The sequence below is a fragment of the Dermacentor albipictus genome, chromosome 6 (assembly GCF_038994185.2).
Source record: "Dermacentor albipictus isolate Rhodes 1998 colony chromosome 6, USDA_Dalb.pri_finalv2, whole genome shotgun sequence".
In the NCBI taxonomy this organism is placed as follows: domain Eukaryota; kingdom Metazoa; phylum Arthropoda; class Arachnida; order Ixodida; family Ixodidae; genus Dermacentor; species Dermacentor albipictus.
Window position 1 is genome coordinate 75,251,170 of NC_091826.1, and position 25,949 is coordinate 75,277,118.

The 25,949-nt window shown below is 45.2% G+C and overlaps 1 protein-coding gene across 2 annotated transcripts in view; it reads right to left on the reverse strand.

Annotated features, from left to right (window-relative positions):
* LOC135897124 (calcium-activated chloride channel regulator 1-like) overlaps positions 1 to 25,949 on the reverse strand; it is a 594,363-nt gene that overhangs the window by 479,298 nt on the left and 89,116 nt on the right. For both annotated transcript variants that reach the window (XM_065425694.2, XM_065425692.2), the window contains exon 4: positions 6,270 to 6,435. In XM_065425694.2, coding sequence (XP_065281766.2) covers positions 6,270 to 6,428 — 159 coding nt within the window. In that variant the 5' untranslated portion in view covers positions 6,429 to 6,435. The remainder of the gene's footprint in view (positions 1 to 6,269; positions 6,436 to 25,949) is intronic.

The following is a 25,949-nucleotide window of genomic DNA, read 5'->3' on the forward strand; positions in this document are numbered from 1 at the left end:
GTGTGGTGTGCATTGAGTGCCCGTTAGAGAGCCCCAGGTGGTCAAAATGTCTCCCACTAATGCGTACCCTGAAATAATATCGTGATTCTGTATTGTAAAACACCATATACTGATTTCCTTATTTACGAGTTCGCCTAACGTTTCGTTACCTTCAGCCCACGAGATTAAGAAAATGGATTCATGACTTGTTGTATGAACATCGATGCGAATTAAGGTAGGCCAAGCACAATTTGTGCGTCAAATGGGTGGCGCCAAAGAAGATCATGCGTAAAGTGGCGTGCTCCCATCGTGCTCCCTGGAGGAAATGCAACCATGACCAGTCCGCCATGAAGGCCGCAATATTTTAGTAGTGCAAACCAGCCGTCACTCGATTCGAAGAGTGATTGTAGCTCGACCGAATGCGCAGTATAGAGTCAGAATAAAACAGGTGTCTCACACGCAACCGGCACAATACGAGTTGAAACGAAACACGTTGCCGTAACAGCAAGCGCGTGAATTAGCGCAAACACGAAGGGGAACCACGTTCGAGGCAGGAATATTTTTGAACGACACTACCACGTCACCCAGGTATTGAATAATAAATATATAAGCAAACAAATTGGTTCAGCTCCACGAGTATGCGTGATCGCATACGTGGTAGTAAATTCGTACATGACGGGTCAGTGGAAGATCAAGCAATGCAGTTGTATGGTGCCAAACGAGCGACATTGGTTGAATCCTGAAAGTTTCGGGATGCGTACAGCACCCGCTGTGATAAGCCTGCCATGAATAATTAGCTCCCTAATATCCCTCTGTATGCAGGGACAATAAGTCTTCCGAACATATTCCACAGGCCATGGATTACTGCAATATAAATAGGAAATAAAATTTATCAGTGTAGCACTATCCCTCGTACCCGTATGAGAATCACGGAGAAATACAGGGTGCTGAATATTTGTTTTCACGTGTTCAAAAATAGATATTACGCTCACCGCTGCACCGTTCTTGCTCACGTTTTGCCGAACGATCGCATATTGTTGTCGACTTCGTTTATGTGGCACTTGGCACGATTAGTCGTCTGTTTTTTAAGAAAAATATGAGAATCTGTTTTCGCCTATGGGAAGAATAGAGTCTGAAAAGCCGACCCTGGCACAGACTTGTGTCGCCGCCTGCCGGCAGCAGCAGGGGGGAGCTGCTTCGCAGACGAAACGGCAACTTGGAATTGGCTGCTTACGCGGCAGCAGCTCCTTCCTGCTGCTGCCGCCAGTGCAGCGGTAAGCGCAAAATCTTTTATTTAAACACGCGCAACCAAGTATTCAGGACCCTGTAAATGAAAACTCGAGAAATAGTTACAAAGTGGAAAAAAGGCATTAATTTATCTCTGAAACTACATGTCTTCACGTTAAACTTTACACCGCGGCAAGTTCACAGTATGCCTTTCGAGCGTGTCGCACATACATGACATGCCATTGCAAACGACATTTTGTGGTAACAATTCTCAGAAATAAGGAGATTTCATGCGGTACTCACCTTTTTTTTTGTCTGCGAAACGCAGGAATCGACGAGGCTGGATCCACTTTCCGAGTCAAAGAAGGGACGCCACGTACTCCAAGGGTCAACAAGGGTAGCGGGTAAATGCATCAAAGCCACAAAGTGGAGAGCATGCTCTGCGAGTGTTCGAAATTTAAAGAAAGGCGCCTACCTACACAGCTGCCAACCGGGGCCAACCAACTTGACCGAGCAACCCGCGCCCCTTCCCCCCGGAAAAATGTGAAAGAGTGAAAGATTGGAAGGGCGAGGGCGAGCTTACGCATAGCCCTGTTGGGGGCGAGGACTTACGGAGTCGCCATTTGTCAGAAGTGCCTCCCTTGCGTAGTATGAGGGATCACGCAGTGCGCTCCTCATAGGTTTGGCGTGCAGCGCCTAATAAAAACAGCACGCGGCAGCCCTCCTGTACATTTCGGTAAGTACTCTCCAAATGAGGGAACTTTATTACTGTCGAAATAATAATCTTCGCCAAACTGAAAGCTCAGAATCGTTTACAGACGCCATCTCTTTACCGAACACGTGCAGTGAAAGCCACTGCGCGCGGTCGCCGAGATGGAGTTTCCCGAACCGGCTTGCGCGACAGGTTGGCAATCGCGAGCGCAAGATATGTTTAATATGTTCTTATAGTGGGCGGTCTGTATAACAAAACTGCACATAAGAGAACGAAGCCTCAATGCATGCAGTGATCGCACGGGTTCGCGGCGACCGACTGCGCGTCTGCATGCATAACCGCACGCAATGTTTCGCTTTCACTGAGAGCCTTTTTGAGAGCTGTTGAAAAACAATTGCTTTGTAAGAAGGGGCTTTGGATCCTGCTATCAGCAAGTCGTACTCTCACTCATTAACGCATTATTGATAAACTCTGGTAGTAATCGTCGTCACGAAAGTGGTTAGAGCCCAGCACTGTTGTTTTTTAGCGCCTGAAATTCGATTAACAGCAGCCTCCCACTTAGCTGAAAGCTTCTTGTCTTGCGGGAAGTAATGGAACATCGTCGCGGCCACTGGTGTTCGTGCAACGGTAGGTTGCGCAGAACATCGGCATGATCGGCCCACCACTTCAATTGGTGCTGCGCATGTCAACTACCACTCTACATACACTCTAAGAACAGTTCACACCCTTTGGCTTGCCCCTTCTGCCACACAAAAATAATCGTCATCTGCCTTGATGCGTTTCCTTTCCTTTTCGCTGCGAGCCCGGAACTTTCCAGTAACGAACGGCACGCGCGTTATCAGCATAGAACAGTTTACGCGCTTTGGAGTGCCTCTTCTGATAACGCGCGTGCCGTTCGTCACTGGAAAGTTCCGGGCTTGCAGCGATAAAGAAAGGAAACGCATCAAGGCAGATGACGATTATTTTTGTGTGGCAGAAGGGGCAAGCCAAAGGGTGTAAACTGTTCTTAGAGTGTACACACAAACAATTGAATACAGGGACGAGCGAAGCAGATTATGACGGCACGCACGCAGAAACGAAGCACGGTAAGGCATGGTCGCGGAAACTGCAAAGGAGCGAAACACCAGTGCTGACGTCACTACGCCGCGGTTTGCGGTCTTCGCTCGCATCGTCAGCGTCAGCAGCAGCGCGCGACACTCGATGGGGGGGGGGGGGGGGGGGGGGGGCGGAGCGACAGCGCAATTTTAGCCGACGCTCACGCCACTCTTAAGTGAAAAATCCCCCTCAAAATTTTACCTGCATGGTTTGTAATGTTCCCGCATTCGCATATGAGCGTCTTATTGAATTCGACACTCTTCTGTTTCCCTTTAACGTAACACTAACTCAGCGAAGTTGTGCCATAACGCCCTAAGCCATGTCTACCGGGACATGTGTAAATTGGAAATAAGATTAGTGCTAGTGAATACAATGCCTAAAACACACACAAATGAGTCGATAGTGTTCATAACAAAATGCTAAACCACGCTCGCAATCCTAACCGATATTCAACAGAAGTGCAACTGGATATTATTAAAGATGAGCGTCTTGCAACAAGTCGCTCCAGGAGGCACAGAGGGTAACCACAGGAACATAGTAAACTATATACGTTAAGTGCTCACAAAGAAAACCGCATTCACAGTCCTCTGTGTACCACGTATTTAACAGCCTGTTCTTCTCCCACCTGTATGATGTGCCAACGTCTTTAAAGCGACAAACAGTAAAAACGCTGCGGTTGTTTCGGTCCTGACTGTAAACAAAAGTTTAGATGCACTAAAAGAAAAGTTGCATTCATGCTGGAGTGTTAGTCTGCCATAAACAATATATCGACAAAACAGGACGGTCAGAACTTCATAGATAAAGCGAGCATTGTACGGAAACTGTCGAATACCTGTCGCATATCAGTGTAACCGGGCAAGTGCCAATTTCAATAAAGTTTCGTGTTCTACGGGGAATTTCACGTTCTCTGAGGCAAAAAATGCGGTGGATCCCATCTCATTCAGAACATTCATACAATCCAGTGAACAGACATAAATGTGTAAATGGGATTAGCTTAAAGGCATATTGCAGCGCGAAAGCACTATCACAAAGAATACGTATGTCACAGGCGCTACTGAGAACTTTATTTGAAAGACAGCGGGATACAGTGTTCCAAACGCGCTGCACCCAGGCACCTAGGGCTCACTACAAAGGGTAATTATCAAAAGTAACAAGATCATTTGAAACAGCTGAAGGTGGTACGCTTCGTGTTGCAAAAACAACACGAAGTCTAGGTCACACAAGCACTTATTTTTTCTTTTATGTTAAACACTTCCAATAGCTCAGGTGCTGTTTTTTTTTTCACTTCTGCCCAGGATCTTCACATCATGAACTCTTGGCTAACACGAACAGATTTTACAGTGCGCTGAAAAATGCGCAGTAAAATCCTTCTTCACGTTATTAGGACGCTCCCTCATTCGATCAAAAAAGTAGCGAACAGGTACGGAGAGTGTGTCAGGTTCTCCCCTCCCGACAACCTGGTCCAGCTGTGTCCGCACAGAATGGCAGCTCTAAGATCGGCTATCGAGTAAATCACGCCAAGCATTACGTGCGATGCGCCACCGCGGTGGTTTATGAAATTGCGCTGTCTTGCGTAAAGTCCTTTGTAGAACAAACTAGATGCTGCGCCTATGGTCGAATAGTGGAGCACACCAATAAGTTGAAGAATGATGACTGTGCATCTTTCAGCGCACTGCATGAAACTGAGCTTGTTAGTCAAGGTTTAATGTGAGGATCCTGGGCAGAAGTAAAGACAAAACGGTGCGTAAGATTTTGTAAGCATTTTACATAAAAGAAAAAAAAAAGTTGTGTTTGTGTAAGTCAGAGTTATGTTGTTTTGTTTAATGCGGAGCATACTTTTTTTAGATCGTTCAAATGATCTTGCTCCTTTTGATAATCACCTTCTGTAGAATAATAATATTTGGGGTTTTACGCGCCAAAACCACTTTCTGATTATGAGGCACGCCGTAGTGGAGGACTCCGGAAATTTTGACCACCTGGGGTTATTTAACGTGCACCTAAATCTAAGCACACGGGTGTTTTCGCATTTCGCCCCCATCGAAATGCGGCCGCCGTGGCCGGGATTCGATCCCGCGACCTCGTGCTCAGCAGTCCAACACCATAGCCACTGAGCAACCACGGCGGGTCCTTCTGTAGAATGCCCGAGGTGGGTGGTGGCTGCGCCTTTGCAATACTATATGAACTTTTCGCTACCACCTTTGACGTGTGTCTTTGTGTCTTCTTTGCGATAGTGCCTTCGTGCTGCGATCAGTTAACAAGTAAACACCAGCTAGTCAAACTACAAGTCTTCCTGTAGTGTAAATGAGAGCGCTAGAAACACTAGTTACTCTGATTTGTCTAATATAACATCAGCATTCTACTTGTATTTTTCCTCTTCTGCAACTGGCTAGACCAGAGCTCTCGTAACTCCCATGACAATTTATTTATTTTATTTTTATTTCTTCATTTGCTGATATGCATATCTTACTAGTTTGAAATTATGGTAACTTATTTTCTTCACCTATTTAATGTATTGTCAGTTTCAGTTCAATGTTTCCGCTCTCGACGGGATGTGTATTCATTGTGCCTGCTGCAGTTTGCCATATATACTCTTAACCGAACACAAATTGTTGTGACTTCAGTAATCGTTTTTCTTTATTATGAGGACAGCTGCCTTGCGGCAAAGTACAAAAAAAGAACCTAAAAGACGCCTATAAATTACTGACCCAAGTTTCTTTCTTGGAAAGTAACTTTCTTAGCATATGTTATAATCATGTTGCACGGCTTATATAAGGGGTGCAATGAGTGTGCAACCAGTATGAGATGCATATATGGGCGAGCATCTTCTGGGCATTATGGGAGACACAAAGTTTTAATTTAAGGGGGCAAGTCTACAGTTTTGTGAGAAATTTGAAATGATTGTAGAATATATAAGGAAAAAATAACAGAACACTTGAAAAGAAATGATATCGTAGGAAATCGGGCTGCAGTTCTGTAATGGTCCCTCGTGTCTCTTGCGTGTTCTTTTTTATATTCTGCCCAGACACTTTATAAACAGATTTCAGTCACGGAATAGAACACTGAACAATAACATAACAGCATTTGCTTGAATGACTGTCCCATCGGAATGATACATAAATATCAGACAAGGGCGAACACACTAAGAAGACAAACAAGAGTAACTTGCCATTTCTAATCGAACGGCGGTTGTGTAGTGCAGACAGATGAACGCAATCTTATGTGACTAGCGTAAAATAAACTTAAAATTCACACGTACCTTAAGGTTGGTTACGATAGTCTCATTTTCTTTTACGTCTTCGTGGATTGACGCTAGAACATCAACGTATCCCCCATCGTTCTCAATTCTAACTCCATTGGGGCTACAGAGAAGGCTAAGAAAAACTGCAGCCAGAAGTAGACGTTTTATCTCATACATGGTTACTCTGTAAACGAAGCAAGAAAGAACATATGTGAAAAGAAATTTTGTCAGGAATTTACTAAGTGCTTTAGTGTGGTCGCTGCATAATGCTTCACCTCTTGCAAGTTAACTGCACAGTTGTGGTTTCATCCGCAGCTATTGTTACGGGTGAATTCACTAAAAAACCTTTGTACATCTAGCAAAAAGATGCTAACAATGTTTCTTTTTGCTCCAGCTATTACATTATTATGAAGGTTTGAAGTTTGAATAAACAACAATAATTGCCAGGAGCAAGATCACTTTTCACTGAAGGGGCAATAAAGAAAAAGAAAAAAAGAGGGAAAGCATGCGCACTGAATAACGCTAGCGCAATCATAGAAGCTCTTACAATGAAGGCGAATAACATACTGAATTGTACAGAAATAAATACAATGATGAACAACATGCCGTAAAAAGCATAACGAAAAAAGCCATCACATTCACATAGATAACGGCAACATAAATGCGATGCACTTACAAACTCATTCGGACGTATGAACAAAGACACAGTTATCACGGATTTCTTTACCAGCTTTATCAATTCGTTTATTGCGTGCAGTTCGAAGCTATTTCGATCGAAATCATTGCATTCTGTTATCGTTCAGCCAGAGAAACAATAATGAAATGTATTGCTAGAAGAATATCCTTGCATTCAGAAAGCACGTGGGACGTCTGTGTCTTGTTTTCTTAGATTAAAGTTATTTTGTGCAGTTCATTCGCAACTGTGCAGTATTATTTATAAAACTTTCGGCGATAAGTTCATCTACTCATCGGAGTATCGGTGATCACGCATGTCGGAACAGTCGTCTGAAAATTAAGGCGCTGATAGCAATTTAAAGTAAGTTTAACCGTTTTGCGCTGCACGTTTTCAAGCTTGTTGATATCATTCCTTTTGAATTGGAATCAATTTATCTTGCACTATTCCAGAACAAGTCTCGCAAGTGTGACGTATGTTATTAATTTATTAATGCGAAAGGATTATATGCCCCATCACGCAAAAATTCTACGTTTACGTCGGCGGCGGGACCGAAAAATGGTACCAAAAACGATCGACGACGCGACGAGTAAGAAAACATAAAAAAAGCTAGGATTAACGCCGAATTTGTAAGGCAGGTTTCTGCAAACAAAGCCAGTTAATGGAATCGAAAGGAAAATGTGGCGCATGGAAATCGAACCAGAGCCTCCGGTGCACGAAACGAGCACGCTTCCGCGACGCCACGGTGACCCCACGGTTATCTAGTGCGTCATTACAAACTTCACGTCACTAGCTCCGTCACTGCCTCCCATGAGTCACTTGTTCTTCGGATTTCATCGCTGCTGTGCCTACTGCGACGCACTCTCGACGCCAAATTATGAGTTTATAAAATGAGCTGCGCCTAGTAGGTGCGTCATTGCACACGTCACGTACTGCCACCCGCGCGTCACTTGCACTTTTTATCGGTGATGTGTCTACTGGGTTGACTCCCAAGCGTCTACCTCAGTGGCATCTGCGAAACGTGGTCGCTCACGGAAGCACGCCCCAGAAGACGAAGCAAGGGAACACTAAGAGGAATGCCGTGCTACTTCACATCGTGGACGACGATATGTGGATGAACACCTAAGCGAAAACATTTCCCCAAATTGACTACAATGCTTTCGAATTCCTACACGCAAGCAGAGTTGGGTGTTAAAGGTTTTATTTTTCTATTATACCTTCAAAGCTAAAGGCATTAAAAAGGGTAGTGATTACGACAAAGAAAGGAAAATACATGAAGAAGTACACTGAGTGAAATATTACCTCGCGAATTATAGAAGCATAAAAAGGGCTTCAGAGTAAATGAATGGTCATAAAAGTTATATCTTATATGCTGTCACACACCGTGAACGTGGCGCCAACACCCGCCGGGGTTGCTTAGTGGCTATGGTGTTGAGCTGCTAAACACGAGGTCGCGGAATCGAATCCGGGCCGTGGCGGCCGCATTTCGATGGAGGCGAAATCGCGACCAGAGAGAGGTTTTGGCACGTAAAACCCCACATTTTTATTTTAAAGAGGCAACAACACCGGGCCAAACTCTGAAGTCGACTTATCAGCTTACGAAGTTAACCCCACGAAACCACGGACAATTAAGAGGCTTTCTGTTGCGCCAGCGAACGCCGGTTGTGGTCCAAAGACCGAGTCGGATCCCGGAGATGTTAAACTCAACAAAACAGATTCTTCAAATAAGGTGGTTACTTACACACGTGCACACTTCGGCTAGGCAGATCGCAATGCAATAAAGATGGGTGTTAACAAAACTAAGGAAAATTATTTACGACAAACCATATAGAAGAGTTGGACACGTACAGTACAGAATGGATAGGAATGCCAATCGTCCATTCGTATTCACCGGTGCTGGTCTTGAGGCAGACGTCAGCGACGTAACTTCAGACAAATCTCGAGGAAGGTACTTCTTTAACCCGAGGAACTCGTCAGCTACCTTTCCGGGGAATCCCCTTAGGGCCCGTACATGGTCAGTGCGCCCATCCGTTCCGCCCGCGTCCGCCCGCGTGCTGATGGCTCTCTACTGGTGAGCGAGGAGCGGTCGCAACTTTCCCATCCACACGCCTGCTCGTCTCTCATTGGCTGGTCCGAGGCAGATGGTTCGGCTGTCGTCACAGCAAACATGGCGCGTGCTCGAAGCGAAGCGAAGCGGGGACGTAAGGCCTAAGCTACAGCCGCGTCAGAAACAGTCTATTTTTTCTCCTTTTTGTGATTTTTACTAGAGTTATCTGGCACCCACGGAGATAGTCATCGAAAGCAGCAAGCCGGTGTAACCTTCCAGACCCCATCAGTGCGTGCGATCGCCAACAGAAACAGACGGAGCGCAGGAAGTGTGTGTTGTGTTTACGAGAGCGTCAGAAGAAACATTTGAAGCCATCGACTTCGTGATTTCTTGTGCCATGCTTCGCGTGTGCATCGCAGACGAGAACTCCATCAAATACACGTGCATTCTGAGCAGCACACACGTTCAAGGCGTGGCGAAATAAGTAGCGTCCGATTGGCGCACCCGGCGTACACGTTTGGTTTCTGCTCTGTGTATGCGGATCGTTGCCGCGGAGTAGTGAACGCCAGCCCTTCGCAACTTTCAGAAGTAACGATACGGTCAGTAGCGATAAGTTTTTATCGCCTCATTATCGCTGCCATTCTGTGTGTGCTATACTGCGTGTGAGCCGTTTTGCCAGCTGCGATGCGCCGTGGTGACCGTGACGTTCGAGCTGTGCTCTTGCTGTTATGAAGTCCGTTTGCAAGCTAAAAATCGTCATATGTATGTGCGATGTGTTGCAGCGTTACTGGGTGTAGAAGTGGTCGTACTACGCGATGTTCGTGTGCTCAGAAGTGAACTGAGCATAAGTGTTGCCTATCGCGTTTTCATATTTAGTACCTTTACAGATAAGCCCTATCACACCGGCATTTTCTGCTTCGTACATCTATCCTTTCCTTCAAAAGTTGTTACTGCGTGGTTGAAGACGCTTCTATCGGTGGGGGGAAATTAGGGAACATCATAATTGCATAACGTCAAGACGTTCAGCGCTGTCGTGAAATGTGGACGCGCCTGAGAGCACTAATGTCACGAATGCAATTAAAAATGCCCAAGACAGTGTTAAGAGAACGGTTAAAAAAGAAAACATATGAAAAGGTAGGCACAGCAGCTTGTGAACCCGCTCCTATAATACCTCTACCCGCGTCTGTTTGTAAATGTATGTTTTCTTGCGTTTGTCAATTTTTTTTCTATTTCCCACATTTCTTTATATTGGAGTTTTTCTTAGTGCTCGCGTTTGTGTGTGAACACGTGCCTGCTTCCATGCGTGTTTGCGCTTACCCTTATATCTGTCCTTTTATATTATATTAGCATTTGCTTTTGCTAGTTTTCTTTCAGCAAAGTCATTACACATTTTCATTAATCAATCTCATTCAAAGCACTAACTCATGTACACGGCAGGGCTCGCCTCTTCCATCTCATTAAAGCCTTTCTCACCGGTCTACCTCGTCTTCTCAATCTGCCTATTCGCTCTGTTTCCTGTCCTCGCTTCTTGTGTTGTTGCTGCAATATGATCAACCAACTTGCTCAAAACAGATTTTGATCGCCTATGAAAGCAGAAAGGTTAAGAGATAGATTTTCTTAAAGGCGTCGTGAGAGTTGCACAGCAACTTTGCCTCTTACCTCTGTTCATGTTTATGCATCAGTGCATGTGGCAGCTCACCAGAAGTGCACATGAAAGGGTGCCATATTGTGAAACTACACCTTGCTATGCTGTTGCATTTTTCATGCAATCAGTCTTAGTAAACGGATGGTTTCACTGCCCATCACATATGACGGCAAAAAATTTCAAACGAATAACATTGTGCAGTGGGATGTCATCTCCTGTCTGATGCTTTCGTCGTTGCAAAGACATTCTTCAGTAAATGGAGCCCAGCAAAGCAGTGCACTGATAGCTTTTGCAACTTTCACCATTTATTACTTCACAAATGTCATTGTCTGAACCTGGCCGTCGATCGCTATGCCGATGGCTTGTGAATTAAATTGCCTCAATAAAACACATTCAACTTCACTCAGCATTTTTTAGTAGAAACAATGCTAGCAAAGCTATTCAGGTTGAATAATGGTGCTTACATTGGTGTTACTTGCCATCAGATAAACAAATACAACAATGGCTGTGACATGACAGTGATTCGACGAACATAATGGTGCCTTTCAAGCGTGCCCTCGACTATTGCTATTAATAGTTACCCGACTGAGTATTTTGGGCCTAACTAAGCAAATGATGTTTGATAAATTTCTCCTATTCGCATTACTTGCCTCGGCCAGGTAACCGAAATAACCAATGCCACAACCTGAATGTGTGTTTGCATACAAGCTGCCAACAGTGGCTGTCATTTTCACGTTGACTGCTGCCGTTTCACCAACAGTGGTGCTGACTTGATTGCGCTTTGACGTGCAGACTGCTAATGGTGCCTTTTAAGCGTGCCCTCGACAACTGCTATTAATAGTTACCTGACTGAGTATTTTGGGCCTCACTAAGCTAACGATGTTTGATAATTGTTCTCTTATTCACATTACTTGCCTCGGCCAGGTAACCAAAAAAAGCAATGCCACCACATGAATGTGTGTTTGCATACAAGCTGCCAACAGTGGCTGTCATTTTCGCGTTGACTGCTGAAACTGGCAACAGTGGCTGTTATTTTCGCGTTGACTGCTGCCGTTTCACCAACAATGGTGACGACTTGACTGCGCTTTGACGTGCAGACTGCTAATAGTGCCTTTCAAGCGTGTCCTCGACTACTGCTTTTAATAGTTACCGGACTGAGTACTTTGGGCCTAACTAAGCTAATGATGTTTGATATTTGTTCTCCTATTCGCATTACTTGCTTGGGCCAGATAACCAAAATAAACAATGCCACACCATGACTGTGTGTTTGCATGCAAGCTGTCAACAGTGGCTGTCATTTTCGCGTTGACTGCTGCCGTTTCACCAACAGTGGCGATGACTGGACTGCGCTTTGACGTGCAGACTGCTAATGGTGCCTTTCAAGCGTGCCCTCGACTACTGCTATTAATGGTTACCTGACTGAGTATTTTGGGCCTAACTAAGGTAATGATGTTTGATAATTTTTCTCGTATTCGCAATATTTGCCTGAGCCAGGTAACCAAAATAAACAATGCCACCACATGAATGTGTGTTTGCATGCAAGCTGCCAACAGTGGCTGTCATTTTCGCGTTGACTGCTGCCGTTTCACCAACAGTGGTGACGACTTGACTGCTCTTTGACGTGCAGACTGCTAATGGTGCCTTTCAAGCGTGCCCTCGACTACTGCTATTAATAGTTACCTGGCTGAGTATTTTGGGCCTCAATAAGCTAATGATGTTTGATAATTGTTCTCTTATTCATATCACTTGCCTCCGCCAGATAACAAAAATGAGCAATGCCACCACATGAATGTGTGTTTGCATGCAAGATGCCAACAGTGGCAGTCATTTTCGCTTTGACTGCCGCTGCTTCACCAACAGTGGCGACGACTTGACTGTGCTTTGACAAGCAGACTGCTATTGTGCCTTTCAAGCGTGCCCTCAACTACTGCAATTAATAGTTACCTGACTGAGTATTTTGTGCCTAACTAAGCTAATGACGTTTGATAATTGTTCTATTCGCATTACTTGCCTGGGCCAGGTAACCAAAATAAACAATGCCACAACATGAATGCGTGTTTGCATGCAAGCTGCCAACAGTGGCTGTCATTTTCGCGTTGACTGCTGCCGTTTCACCAACAGTGGCGATGACTTGACTGCGCTTTGACGTGCAGACTGCTAATGGTGTCTTTCAAGCGTGCCCTCGACAACTGCTATTAATAGTTACCTGACTGAGTATATTGGGCCTCGCAAAGCTAATGATGTTTGATAATTGTTCGCTTATTCACAGTACTTGACTCGGCCAGGCAACCAAAATAAGCAATGCCACCACATGAATGTGTGTTTGCATACAAGCTGCCAACAGTGGCTGTCATTTTCGCATTGCCTGCTGAAGCTGGCAACAGTGGCTGTCATTTTCGCATTGACTGCTGCTGTTTCACCCACAGTGGTGTCGACCTGACTGCGCTTTGACGTGCAGACTGCTAATGGTGCCTTTCAAGCGTGCCCTCGACAACTGCTATTATTAGTTACCTGACTGAGTATTTTGGGCCTCACTAAGCAAATGATGTATGATAATTGTTTTCTTATTCACATTACTTGCCTCGGCCAGGGAACCAAAATAAGCAATGCCACCACATGAATGTGTGTTTGCATACAAGCTGCCAACAGTGGCTGTCATTTTTGCGTGGACTGCTGCCGTTTCACCAACAGTGATGACGGCTTGACTGCGCTTTGACGTGCAGACTGCTAATAGTGCCTTTCAAGCGTGCCCTCGACTACTGCTTCTAATAGTTACCCGACTGAGTACTTTGGGCCTAACTAAGCTAATGACGTTTGATATTTGTTCTCCTATTCGCATTACTTGCTTGGGCCAGATAACCAAAATAAACAATGCCACACCATGACTGTGTGTTTGCATGCAAGCTGTCAACAGTGGCTGTCATTTTCGCGTTGAGTGCTGCCGTTTCACCAACAGTGGCGATGACTGGACTGCGCTTTGACGTGCAGACTGCTAATGGTGCCTTTCAAGCGTGCCCTCGACTACTGCTATTAATGGTTACCTGACTGAGTATTTTGGGCCTAACTAAGGTAATGATGTTTGATAATTTTTCTCGTATTCGCAATATTTGCCTGAGCCAGGTAACCAAAATAAACAATGCCACCACATGAATGTGTGTTTGCATGCAAGCTGCCAACAGTGGCTGTCATTTTCGCGTTGACTGCTGCCGTTTCACCAACAGTGGTGACGACTTGACTGCTCTTTGACGTGCAGACTGCTAATGGTGCCTTTCAAGCGTGCCCTCGACTACTGCTATTAATAGTTACCTGGCTGAGTATTTTGGGCCTCAATAAGCTAATGATGTTTGATAATTGTTCTCTTATTCATATCACTTGCCTCCGCCAGATAACAAAAATGAGCAATGCCACCACATGAATGTGTGTTTGCATGCAAGATGCCAACAGTGGCAGTCATTTTCGCTTTGACTGCCGCTGCTTCACCAACAGTGGCGACGACTTGACTGTGCTTTGACAAGCAGACTGCTATTGTGCCTTTCAAGCGTGCCCTCAACTACTGCAATTAATAGTTACCTGACTGAGTATTTTGTGCCTAACTAAGCTAATGACGTTTGATAATTGTTCTATTCGCATTACTTGCCTGGGCCAGGTAACCAAAATAAACAATGCCACAACATGAATGCGTGTTTGCATGCAAGCTGCCAACAGTGGCTGTCATTTTCGCGTTGACTGCTGCCGTTTCACCAACAGTGGCGATGACTTGACTGCGCTTTGACGTGCAGACTGCTAATGGTGTCTTTCAAGCGTGCCCTCGACAACTGCTATTAATAGTTACCTGACTGAGTATATTGGGCCTCGCAAAGCTAATGATGTTTGATAATTGTTCGCTTATTCACAGTACTTGACTCGGCCAGGCAACCAAAATAAGCAATGCCACCACATGAATGTGTGTTTGCATACAAGCTGCCAACAGTGGCTGTCATTTTCGCATTGCCTGCTGAAGCTGGCAACAGTGGCTGTCATTTTCGCATTGACTGCTGCTGTTTCACCCACAGTGGTGTCGACCTGACTGCGCTTTGACGTGCAGACTGCTAAAGGTGCCTTTCAAGCGTGCCCTCGACAACTGCTATTATTAGTTACCTGACTGAGTATTTTGGGCCTCACTAAGCAAATGATGTATGATAATTGTTTTCTTATTCACATTACTTGCCTCGGCCAGGGAACCAAAATAAGCAATGCCACCACATGAATGTGTGTTTGCATACAAGCTGCCAACAGTGGCTGTCATTTTTGCGTGGACTGCTGCCGTTTCACCAACAGTGATGACGGCTTGACTGCGCTTTGACGTGCAGACTGCTAATAGTGCCTTTCAAGCGTGCCCTCGACTACTGCTTCTAATAGTTACCCGACTGAGTACTTTGGGCCTAACTAAGCTAATGACGTTTGATATTTGTTCTGCTATTCGCATTACTTGCTTGGGCCAGGTAACCAAAATAAACAATGCCACAACATGAATGTGTGTTTGCATGCAAGCTGTCAACAGTGGCTGTCATTTTCGCGTTGACTGCTGCCGTTTCACCAACAGTGGCGATGACTTGACTGCGCTTTGACGTGCAGACTGCTAATGGTGCCTTTCAAGCGTGCCCTAGACTACTGCTAATAATGGTTACCTGACTGAGTATTTTGGGCCTAACTAAGCTAAAGATGTTTGATAGTTGTTCGCTTATTCACAGTACTTGACTCGGCCAGGTAACCAAAATAAGCAATGCCACCACATAAATGTGTGTTTGCATACAAGCTTCCAACAGTGGCTGTCATTTTCGCATTGCCTGCTGAAGCTGGCAACAGTGGCTGTCATTTTCGCGTTGACTGCTGCTGTATCACCCAAAGTGGTGACGACCTGACTGCGCTTTGACGTGCAGACTGCTAATGGTGCCTTTCAAGCGTGCCCTCGACAACTGCTATTATTAGTTACTTGACTGAGTACTTTGGGCCTCAATAAGCTACTGATATTTGATAATTGTTCTCTTATTCACATTACTTGCCTCCGCCAGATAACCAAAATAAGCAATGCCACCTCATGAATGTGTGTTTGCATGCAAGATGCCAACAGAGGCAGTCATTTTCGCTTTGACTGCTGCTGTTTCACCAACAGTGGCGACGATTTGACTGCGCTTTGACATGCAGACTGCTATTGTGCCTTTCAAGCGTGCCCTCAACTACTGCTATTAATAGTTACCTGACTGAGTATTTTCCGCCTAACTAAGCTAATGACGTTTGATAATTGTTCTCCTATTCGCAATACTTGCCTGGACCAGGTAACCAAAATAAACAATGCCACAACATGAATGTGTGTTTGCATGCAAGCTGCCAACAGTGGCTGTCATTTTCGCGTTGACTGCTGCCGTTTCACCAACAGTGGTGCCGACTTGACTGCGCTTTGACGTGCAGACCGCTAATGGTGCCTTTCAAGCGTGCCCTCGACTACTGCTAATAATGGTTACCTGACTGAGTATTTTGGGCCTAACTAAGCTAAAGATGTTTGATAATTGTTCTTCTATTCGCATTACTTGCCTGGGCGAGGTAACCAAAATAAACAATGCCACAACATGAATGTGTGTTTTCATGCAAGCTGCCAACAGTGGCTGTCATTTTCGCGTTGACTGCTGCCGTTTCACCAACAGTGGTGACGACTTGACTGCTCTTTGACGTGCAGACTGCTAATGGTGCCTTTCAAGCGTGCCCTAGACTACTGCTATTAATAGTTACCCGACTGAGTACATTGGGCCTAACTAAGCTAAGGATGTTTGATATTTGTTCTCCTATTCACATTACTTGCCTCGGCCAGGTAACCAAATAAGCAATGCCACCACATGAATGTGTGTTTGTATGCAAGCTGCCAACAGTGGCTGTCATTTTTGCGTTGACTGCTGCCGTTTCACCAACAGTGGCGACGACTTGACTGCACTTTGACATGCAGACTGGTAATGGTGCCTTTTAAGCGTGCCCTCGAATACTGCTATTAATAGTTACCTGACTGAGTATTTTGGGCCTACTAAGCTTATGATGTTTGATAATTGTTCTCTTATTCACATTACTTGCCTCGGCCAGGTAACCAAAATAAGCAATGCCACCACATCATTGTGTGTTTGCATGCAAGCTGCCAACAGCTGCTGTCATTTTCGCGTTGACTGCTGCCGTTTCACCAACAGTGGCGACGACTTGACTGCACTTTGACATGCAGACTGCTAATGGTGCCTTTCAAGCGTGCTTTCGAATACTGCTATTAATAGTTACCTGACTGAGTATTTTGGGCCTAACTAAGTAATGATGTTTGATAATTTTTCTCGTATTCGCAATATTTGCCTGAGCCAGGTAACCAAAATAAACAATGCCACCACATGAATGTGTGTTTGCATGCAAGCTGCCAACAGTGGTTGTCATTTTCGCATTGACTGCTGCCGTTTCACCAAAAGTGGCGACGACTTGACTGCGCTTTGACATGCAGACTGCTTATAGTGCCTTTCAAGCGTGCCCTTGACTACTGCTATTAATAGTTACCTGACTGAGTATTTTGGGCCTCACTAAGCTAATGCTGTTTGATAATTGTTCTCTTATTCACATTACTTGCCTCGGCCAGGTAACCAAAATAAGCAATGCCACCACATGATTGTGTGTTTGCATGCAAGCTGCCAACAGCGGCTGTCATTTTCGCGTTGACTGCTGCCGTTTCACCAACAGTGGCGACGACTTGACTGCACTTTGACATGCAGACTGCTAATGGTGCCTTTCAAGCGTGCCCTCGAATACTGCTATTAATAGTTACCTGACTGAATATTTTGGGCCTACTAAGCTTATGATGTTTGATAATTGTTCTCTTATTCACATTACTTGCCTCGGCCAGGTAACCAAAATAAGCAATGCCACCACATGATTGTGTGTTTGCATGCAAGCTGCCAACAGCTGCTGTCATTTTCGCTTTGACTGCTGCTGTTTCACCAACAGTGGCGACGATTTGACTGCGCTTTGACATGCAGACTGCTATTGTGCCTTTCAAGCGTGCCCTCAACTACTGCTATTAATGGTTACCTGACTGAGTATTTTGTGCCTAACTAAGCTAATGACGTTTGATAATTGTTCTATTCGCATTACTTGCCTGGGCCAGGTAACCAAAATAAACAATGCCACAACATGAATGCGTGTTTGCATGCAAGCTGCCAACAGTGGCTGTCATTTTCGCGTTGACTGCTGCCGTTTCACCAACAGTGGCGATGACTTGACTGCGCTTTGACGTGCAGACTGCTAATGGTGTCTTTCAAGCGTGCCCTCGACAACTGCTATTAATAGTTACCTGACTGAGTATATTGGGCCTCGCAAAGCTAATGATGTTTGATAATTGTTCGCTTATTCACAGTACTTGACTCGGCCAGGCAACCAAAATAAGCAATGCCACCACATGAATGTGTGTTTGCATACAAGCTGCCAACAGTGGCTGTCATTTTCGCATTGCCTGCTGAAGCTGGCAACAGTGGCTGTCATTTTCGCATTGACTGCTGCTGTTTCACCCACAGTGGTGTCGACCTGACCGCGCTTTGACGTGCAGACTGCTAATGGTGCCTTTCAAGCGTGCCCTCGACAACTGCTATTATTAGTTACCTGACTGAGTATTTTGGGCCTCACTAAGCAAATGATGTATGATAATTGTTTTCTTATTCACATTACTTGCCTCGGCCAGGGAACCAAAATAAGCAATGCCACCACATGAATGTGTGTTTGCATACAAGCTGCCAACAGTGGCTGTCATTTTTGCGTGGACTGCTGCCGTTTCACCAACAGTGGCGATGACTTGACTGCGCCTTGACGTGCAGACTGCTAATGGTGCCTTTCAAGCGTGCCCTAGACTACTGCTAATAATGGTTACCTGACTGAGTATTTTGGGCCTAACTAAGCTAAAGATGTTTGATAATTGTTCTTCTATTCGCATTACTTGCCTGGGCGAGGTAACCAAAATAAACAATGCCACAACATGAATGTGTGTTTTCATGCAAGCTGCCAACAGTGGCTGTCATTTTCGCGTTGACTGCTGCCGTTTCACCAACAGTGGTGACGACTTGACTGCTCTTTGACGTGCAGACTGCTAATGGTGCCTTTCAAGCGTGCCCTAGACTACTGCTATTAATAGTTACCCGACTGAGTACATTGGGCCTAACTAAGCTAAGGATGTTTGATATTTGTTCTCCTATTCACATTACTTGCCTCGGCCAGGTAACCAAATAAGCAATGCCACCACATGAATGTGTGTTTGTATGCAAGCTGCCAACAGTGGCTGTCATTTTTGCGTTGACTGCTGCCGTTTCACCAACAGTGGCGACGACTTGACTGCACTTTGACATGCAGACTGCTAATGGTGCCTTTTAAGCGTGCCCTGGAATATTGCTATTAATAGTTACCTGACTGAGTATTTTGGGCCTACTAAGCTTATGATGTTTGATAATTGTTCTCTTATTCACATTACTTGCCTCGGCCAGGTAACCAAAATAAGCAATGCCACCACATCATTGTGTGTTTGCATGCAAGCTGCCAACAGCTGCTGTCATTTTCGCGTTGACTGCTGCCGTTTCACCAACAGTGGCGACGACTTGACTGCACTTTGACATGCAGACTGCTAATGGTGCCTTTCAAGCGTGCTTTCGAATACTGCTATTAATAGTTACCTGACTGAGTATTTTGGGCCTAACTAAGTAATGATGTTTGATAATTTTTCTCGTATTCGCAATATTTGCCTGAGCCAGGTAACCAAAATAAACAATGCCACCACATGAATGTGTGTTTGCATGCAAGCTGCCAACAGTGGTTGTCATTTTCGCATTGACTGCTGCCGTTTCACCAAAAGTGGCGACGACTTGACTGCGCTTTGACATGCAGACTGCTGATAGTGCCTTTCAAGCGTGCCCTTGACTACTGCTATTAATAGTTACCTGACTGAGTATTTTGGGCCTCACTAAGCTAATGCTGTTTGATAATTGTTCTCTTATTCACATTACTTGCCTCGGCCAGGTAACCAAAATAAGCAATGCCACCACATGATTGTGTGTTTGCATGCAAGCTGCCAACAGCGGCTGTCATTTTCGCGTTGACTGCTGCCGTTTCACCAACAGTGGCGACGACTTGACTGCACTTTGACATGCAGACTGCTAATGGTGCCTTTCAAGCGTGCCCTCGAATACTGCTATTAATAGTTACCTGACTGAATATTTTGGGCCTACTAAGCTTATGATGTTTGATAATTGTTCTCTTATTCACATTACTTGCCTCGGCCAGGTAACCAAAATAAGCAATGCCACCACATGATTGTGTGTTTGCATGCAAGCTGCCAACAGCTGCTGTCATTTTCGCTTTGACTGCTGCTGTTTCACCAACAGTGGCGACGATTTGACTGCGCTTTGACATGCAGACTGCTATTGTGCCTTTCAAGCGTGCCCTCAACTACTGCTATTATTAGTTACCTGACTGAGTATTTTCCGCCTAACTAAGCTAATGACGTTTGATAATTGTTCTCCTATTCGCAATACTTGCCTGGACCAGGTAACCAAAATAAACAATGCCACAACATGAATGTGTGTTTGCATGCAAGCTGCCAACAGTGGCTGTCATTTTCGCGTTGACTGCTGCCGTTTCACCAACAGTGGTGCCGACTTGACTGCGCTTTGACGTGCAGACTGCTAATGGTGCCTTTCAAGCGTGCCCAAGACTACTGCTAATAATAGTTACCCGACTGAGTACTTTGGGCCTAGCTAAGCTAATGATGTTTGATATTTGTTCTCCTATTCGCATTACTTGCTTGGGCCAGGTAACCAAAATATACAATGCCACAACATGAATGTGTGTTTGCATGCAAGCTGTCAACAGTGGCTGTCATTTTCGCGTTGACTGCTGCCGTTTCACCAACAGTGGCGATGACTTGACTGCGCTTTGACGTGCAGACTGCTAATGGTGCCTTTCAAGCGTGCCCTCGACTACTGCTATTAATAGTTACCTGGCTGAGTATTTTGGGCCTCAATAAGCTAATGATGTTTGATAATTGTTCTCTTATTCACATCACTTGCCTCCGCCAGATAACCAAATTGAGCAATGCCACCACATGATTGTGTGTTTGCATGCAAGCTGCCAACAGTGGCTGTCATTTTCGCGTTGACTGCTGCCGTTTCACCAACAGTGGCGACGACTTGACTGCACTTTGTCATGCAGACTGATAATGGTGCCTTTCAAGCGTGCGCTCGAATACTGGTATTATTAGTTACCTGACTGAGTATTTTGGGCCTAACTAAGCTTATGATGTTTGATAATTGTTCTCTTATTCACATTACTTGCCTCGGCCAGGTAACCAAAATAAGCAATGCCACCACATGATTGTGTGTTTGCATGCAAGCTGCCAACAGCTGCTGTCATTTTCGCGTTGACTGCTGCCGTTTCACCAACAGTGGCGACGACTTGACTGCACTATGACATGCAGACTGCTAATGGTGCCTTTCAAGCGTGCTTTCGAATACTGCTATTAATAGTTACCTGACTGAGTATTTTGGGCCTAACTAAGGTAATGATGTTTGATAATTTTTCTCGTATTCGCAATATTTGCCTGAGCCAGGTAACCAAAATAAACAATGCCACCACATGAATGTGTGTTTGCATGCAAGCTGCCAACAGTGGCTGTCATTTTCGCGTTGACTGCTGCCGTTTCACCAACAGTGGTGACGACTTGACTGCTCTTTGACGTGCAGACTGCTAATGGTGCCTTTCAAGCGTGCCCTCGACTACTGCTATTATTAGTTACCTGGCTGAGTATTTTGGGCCTCAATAAGCTAATGATGTTTGATAATTGTTCTCTTATTCATATCACTTGCCTCCGCCAGATAACAAAAATGAGCAATGCCACCACATGAATGTGTGTTTGCATGCAAGATGCCAACAGTGGCAGTCATTTTCGCTTTGACTGCCGCTGCTTCACCAACAGTGGCGACGACTTGACTGTGCTTTGACATGCAGACTGCTATTGTGCCTTTCAAGCGTGCCCTCAACTACTGCAATTAATAGTTACCTGACTGAGTATTTTGTGCCTAACTAAGCTAATGACGTTTGATAATTGTTCTATTCGCATTACTTGCCTGGGCCAGGTAACCAAAATAAACAATGCCACAACATGAATGCGTGTTTGCATGCAAGCTGCCAACAGAGGCTGTCATTTTCGCGTTGACTGCTGCCGTTTCACCAACAGTGGCGATGACTTGACTGCGCTTTGACGTGCAGACTGCTAATGGTGTCTTTCAAGCGTGCCCTCGACAACTGCTATTAATAGTTACCTGACTGAGTATATTGGGCCTCGCAAAGCTAATGATGTTTGATAATTGTTCGCTTATTCACAGTACTTGACTCGGCCAGGCAACCAAAATAAGCAATGCCACCACATGAATGTGTGTTTGCATACAAGCTGCCAACAGTGGCTGTCATTTTCGCATTGCCTGCTGAAGCTGGCAACAGTGGCTGTCATTTTCGCATTGACTGCTGCTGTTTCACCCACAGTGGTGTCGACCTGACCGCGCTTTGACGTGCAGACTGCTAATGGTGCCTTTCAAGCGTGCCCTCGACAACTGCTATTATTAGTTACCTGACTGAGTATTTTGGGCCTCACTAAGCAAATGATGTATGATAATTGTTTTCTTATTCACATTACTTGCCTCGGCCAGGGAACCAAAATAAGCAATGCCACCACATGAATGTGTGTTTGCATACAAGCTGCCAACAGTGGCTGTCATTTTTGCGTGGACTGCTGCCGTTTCACCAACAGTGATGACGGCTTGACTGCGCTTTGACGTGCAGACTGCTAATGGTGCCTTTCAAGCGTGCCCTCGACTACTGCTTCTAATAGTTACCCGACTGAGTACTTTGGGCCTAACTAAGCTAATGACGTTTGATATTTGTTCTCCTATTCGCATTACTTGCTTGGGCCAGGTAACCAAAATAAACAATGCCACAACATGAATGTGTGTTTGCATGCAAGCTGTCAACAGTGGCTGTCATTTTCGCGTTGACTGCTGCCGTTTCACCAACAGTGGCGATGACTTGACTGCGCTTTGACGTGCAGACTGCTAATGGTGCCTTTCAAGCGTGCCCTAGACTACTGCTAATAATGGTTACCTGACTGAGTATTTTGGGCCTAACTAAGCTAAAGATGTTTGATAGTTGTTCGCTTATTCACAGTACTTGACTCGGCCAGGTAACCAAAATAAGCAATGCCACCACATGAATGTGTGTTTGCATACAAGCTGCCAACAGTGGCTGTCATTTTCGCATTGCCTGCTGAAGCTGGCAACAGTGGCTGTCATTTTCGCGTTGACTGCTGCTGTATCACCCAAAGTGGTGACGACCTGACTGCGCTTTGACGTGCAGACTGCTAATGGTGCCTTTCAAGCGTGCCCTCGACAACTGCTATTAATAGTTACCTGACTGAGTACTTTGGGCCTCAATAAGCTACTGATATTTGATAATTGTTCTCTTATTCACATTACTTGCCTCCGCCAGATAACCAAAATAAGCAATGCCACCTCATGAATGTGTGTTTGCATGCAAGATGCCAACAGAGGCAGTCATTTTCGCTTTGACTGCTGCTGTTTCACCAACAGTGGCGACGATTTGACTGCGCTTTGACATGCAGACTGCTATTGTGCCTTTCAAGCGTGCCCTCAACTACTGCTATTAATAGTTACCTGACTGAGTATTTTCCGCCTAACTAAGCTAATGACGTTTGATAATTGTTCTTCTATTCGCAATACTTGCCTGGACCAGGTAACCAAAATAAACAATGCCACAACATGAATGTGTGTTTGCATGCTAGCTGCCAACAGTGGCTGTCATTTTCGCGTTGACTGCTGCCGTTTCACCAACAGTGGTGCCGACTTGACTGCGCTTTGACGTGCAGATTGCTAATGGTGCCTTTCAAGCGTGCCCTCGACTACTGCTAATAATGGTTACCTGACTGAGTATTTTGGGCCTAACTAAGCTAAAGATGTTTGATAATTGTTCTTCTATTCGCATTACTTGCCTGGGCGAGGTAACCAAAATAAACAATGCCACAACATGAATGTGTGTTTTCATGCAAGCTGCCAACAGTGGCTGTCATTTTCGCGTTGACTGCTGCCGTTTCACCAACAGTGGTGACGACTTGACTGCTCTTTGACGTGCAGACTGCTAATGGTGCCTTTCAAGCGTGCCCTAGACTACTGCTATTAATAGTTACCCGACTGAGTACATTGGGCCTAACTAAGCTAAGGATGTTTGATATTTGTTCTCCTATTCACATTACTTGCCTCGGCCAGGTAACCAAATAAGCAATGCCACCACATGAATGTGTGTTTGTATGCAAGCTGCCAACAGTGGCTGTCATTTTTGCGTTGACTGCTGCCGTTTCACCAACAGTGGCGACGACTTGACTGCGCTTTGACATGGAGACTGCTGATAGTGCCTTTCAAGCGTGCCCTCGACTACTGCTCTTAATAGTTACCTGACTGAGTATTTTGGGCCTAACTAAGCTTATGATGTTTGATAATTGTTCTCTTATTCACATTACTTGCCTCGGCCAGGTAACCAAAATAAGCAATGCCACCACATGATTGTGTGTTTGCATGCAAGCTGCCAACAGCGGCTGTCATTTTCGCGTTGACTGCTGCCGTTTCACCAACAGTGGCGACGACTTGACTGCACTTTGACATGCAGACTGCTAATGGTGCCTTTCAAGCGTGCCCTCGAATACTGCTATTAATAGTTACCTGACTGAGTATTTTGGGCCTACTAAGCTTATGATGTTTGATAATTGTTCTCTTATTCATATCACTTGCCTCCGCCAGATAACAAAAATGAGCAATGCCACCACATGAATGTGTGTTTGCATGCAAGATGCCAACAGTGGCAGTCATTTTCGCTTTGACTGCCGCTGCTTCACCAACAGTGGCGACGACTTGACTGTGCTTTGACATGCAGACTGCTATTGTGCCTTTCAAGCGTGCCCTCAACTACTGCAATTAATAGTTACCTGACTGAGTATTTTGTGCCTAACTAAGCTAATGACGTTTGATAATTGTTCTATTCGCATTACTTGCCTGGGCCAGGTAACCAAAATAAACAATGCCACAACATGAATGCGTGTTTGCATGCAAGCTGCCAACAGAGGCTGTCATTTTCGCGTTGACTGCTGCCGTTTCACCAACAGTGGCGATGACTTGACTGCGCTTTGACGTGCAGACTGCTAATGGTGTCTTTCAAGCGTGCCCTCGACAACTGCTATTAATAGTTACCTGACTGAGTATATTGGGCCTCGCAAAGCTAATGATGTTTGATAATTGTTCGCTTATTCACAGTACTTGACTCGGCCAGGCAACCAAAATAAGCAATGCCACCACATGAATGTGTGTTTGCATACAAGCTGCCAACAGTGGCTGTCATTTTCGCATTGCCTGCTGAAGCTGGCAACAGTGGCTGTCATTTTCGCATTGACTGCTGCTGTTTCACCCACAGTGGTGTCGACCTGACCGCGCTTTGACGTGCAGACTGCTAATGGTGCCTTTCAAGCGTGCCCTCGACAACTGCTATTATTAGTTACCTGACTGAGTATTTTGGGCCTCACTAAGCAAATGATGTATGATAATTGTTTTCTTATTCACATTACTTGCCTCGGCCAGGGAACCAAAATAAGCAATGCCACCACATGAATGTGTGTTTGCATAGAAGCTGCCAACAGTGGCTGTCATTTTTGCGTGGACTGCTGCCGTTTCACCAACAGTGATGACGGCTTGACTGCGCTTTGACGTGCAGACTGCTAATGGTGCCTTTCAAGCGTGCCCTCGACTACTGCTTCTAATAGTTACCCGACTGAGTACTTTGGGCCTAACTAAGCTAATGACGTTTGATATTTGTTCTCCTATTCGCATTACTTGCTTGGGCCAGGTAACCAAAATAAACAATGCCACAACATGAATGTGTGTTTGCATGCAAGCTGTCAACAGTGGCTGTCATTTTCGCGTTGACTGCTGCCGTTTCACCAACAGTGGCGATGACTTGACTGCGCTTTGACGTGCAGACTGCTAATGGTGCCTTTCAAGCGTGCCCTAGACTACTGCTAATAATGGTTACCTGACTGAGTATTTTGGGCCTAACTAAGCTAAAGATGTTTGATAGTTGTTCGCTTATTCACAGTACTTGACTCGGCCAGGTAACCAAAATAAGCAATGCCACCACATGAATGTGTGTTTGCATACAAGCTGCCAACAGTGGCTGTCATTTTCGCAT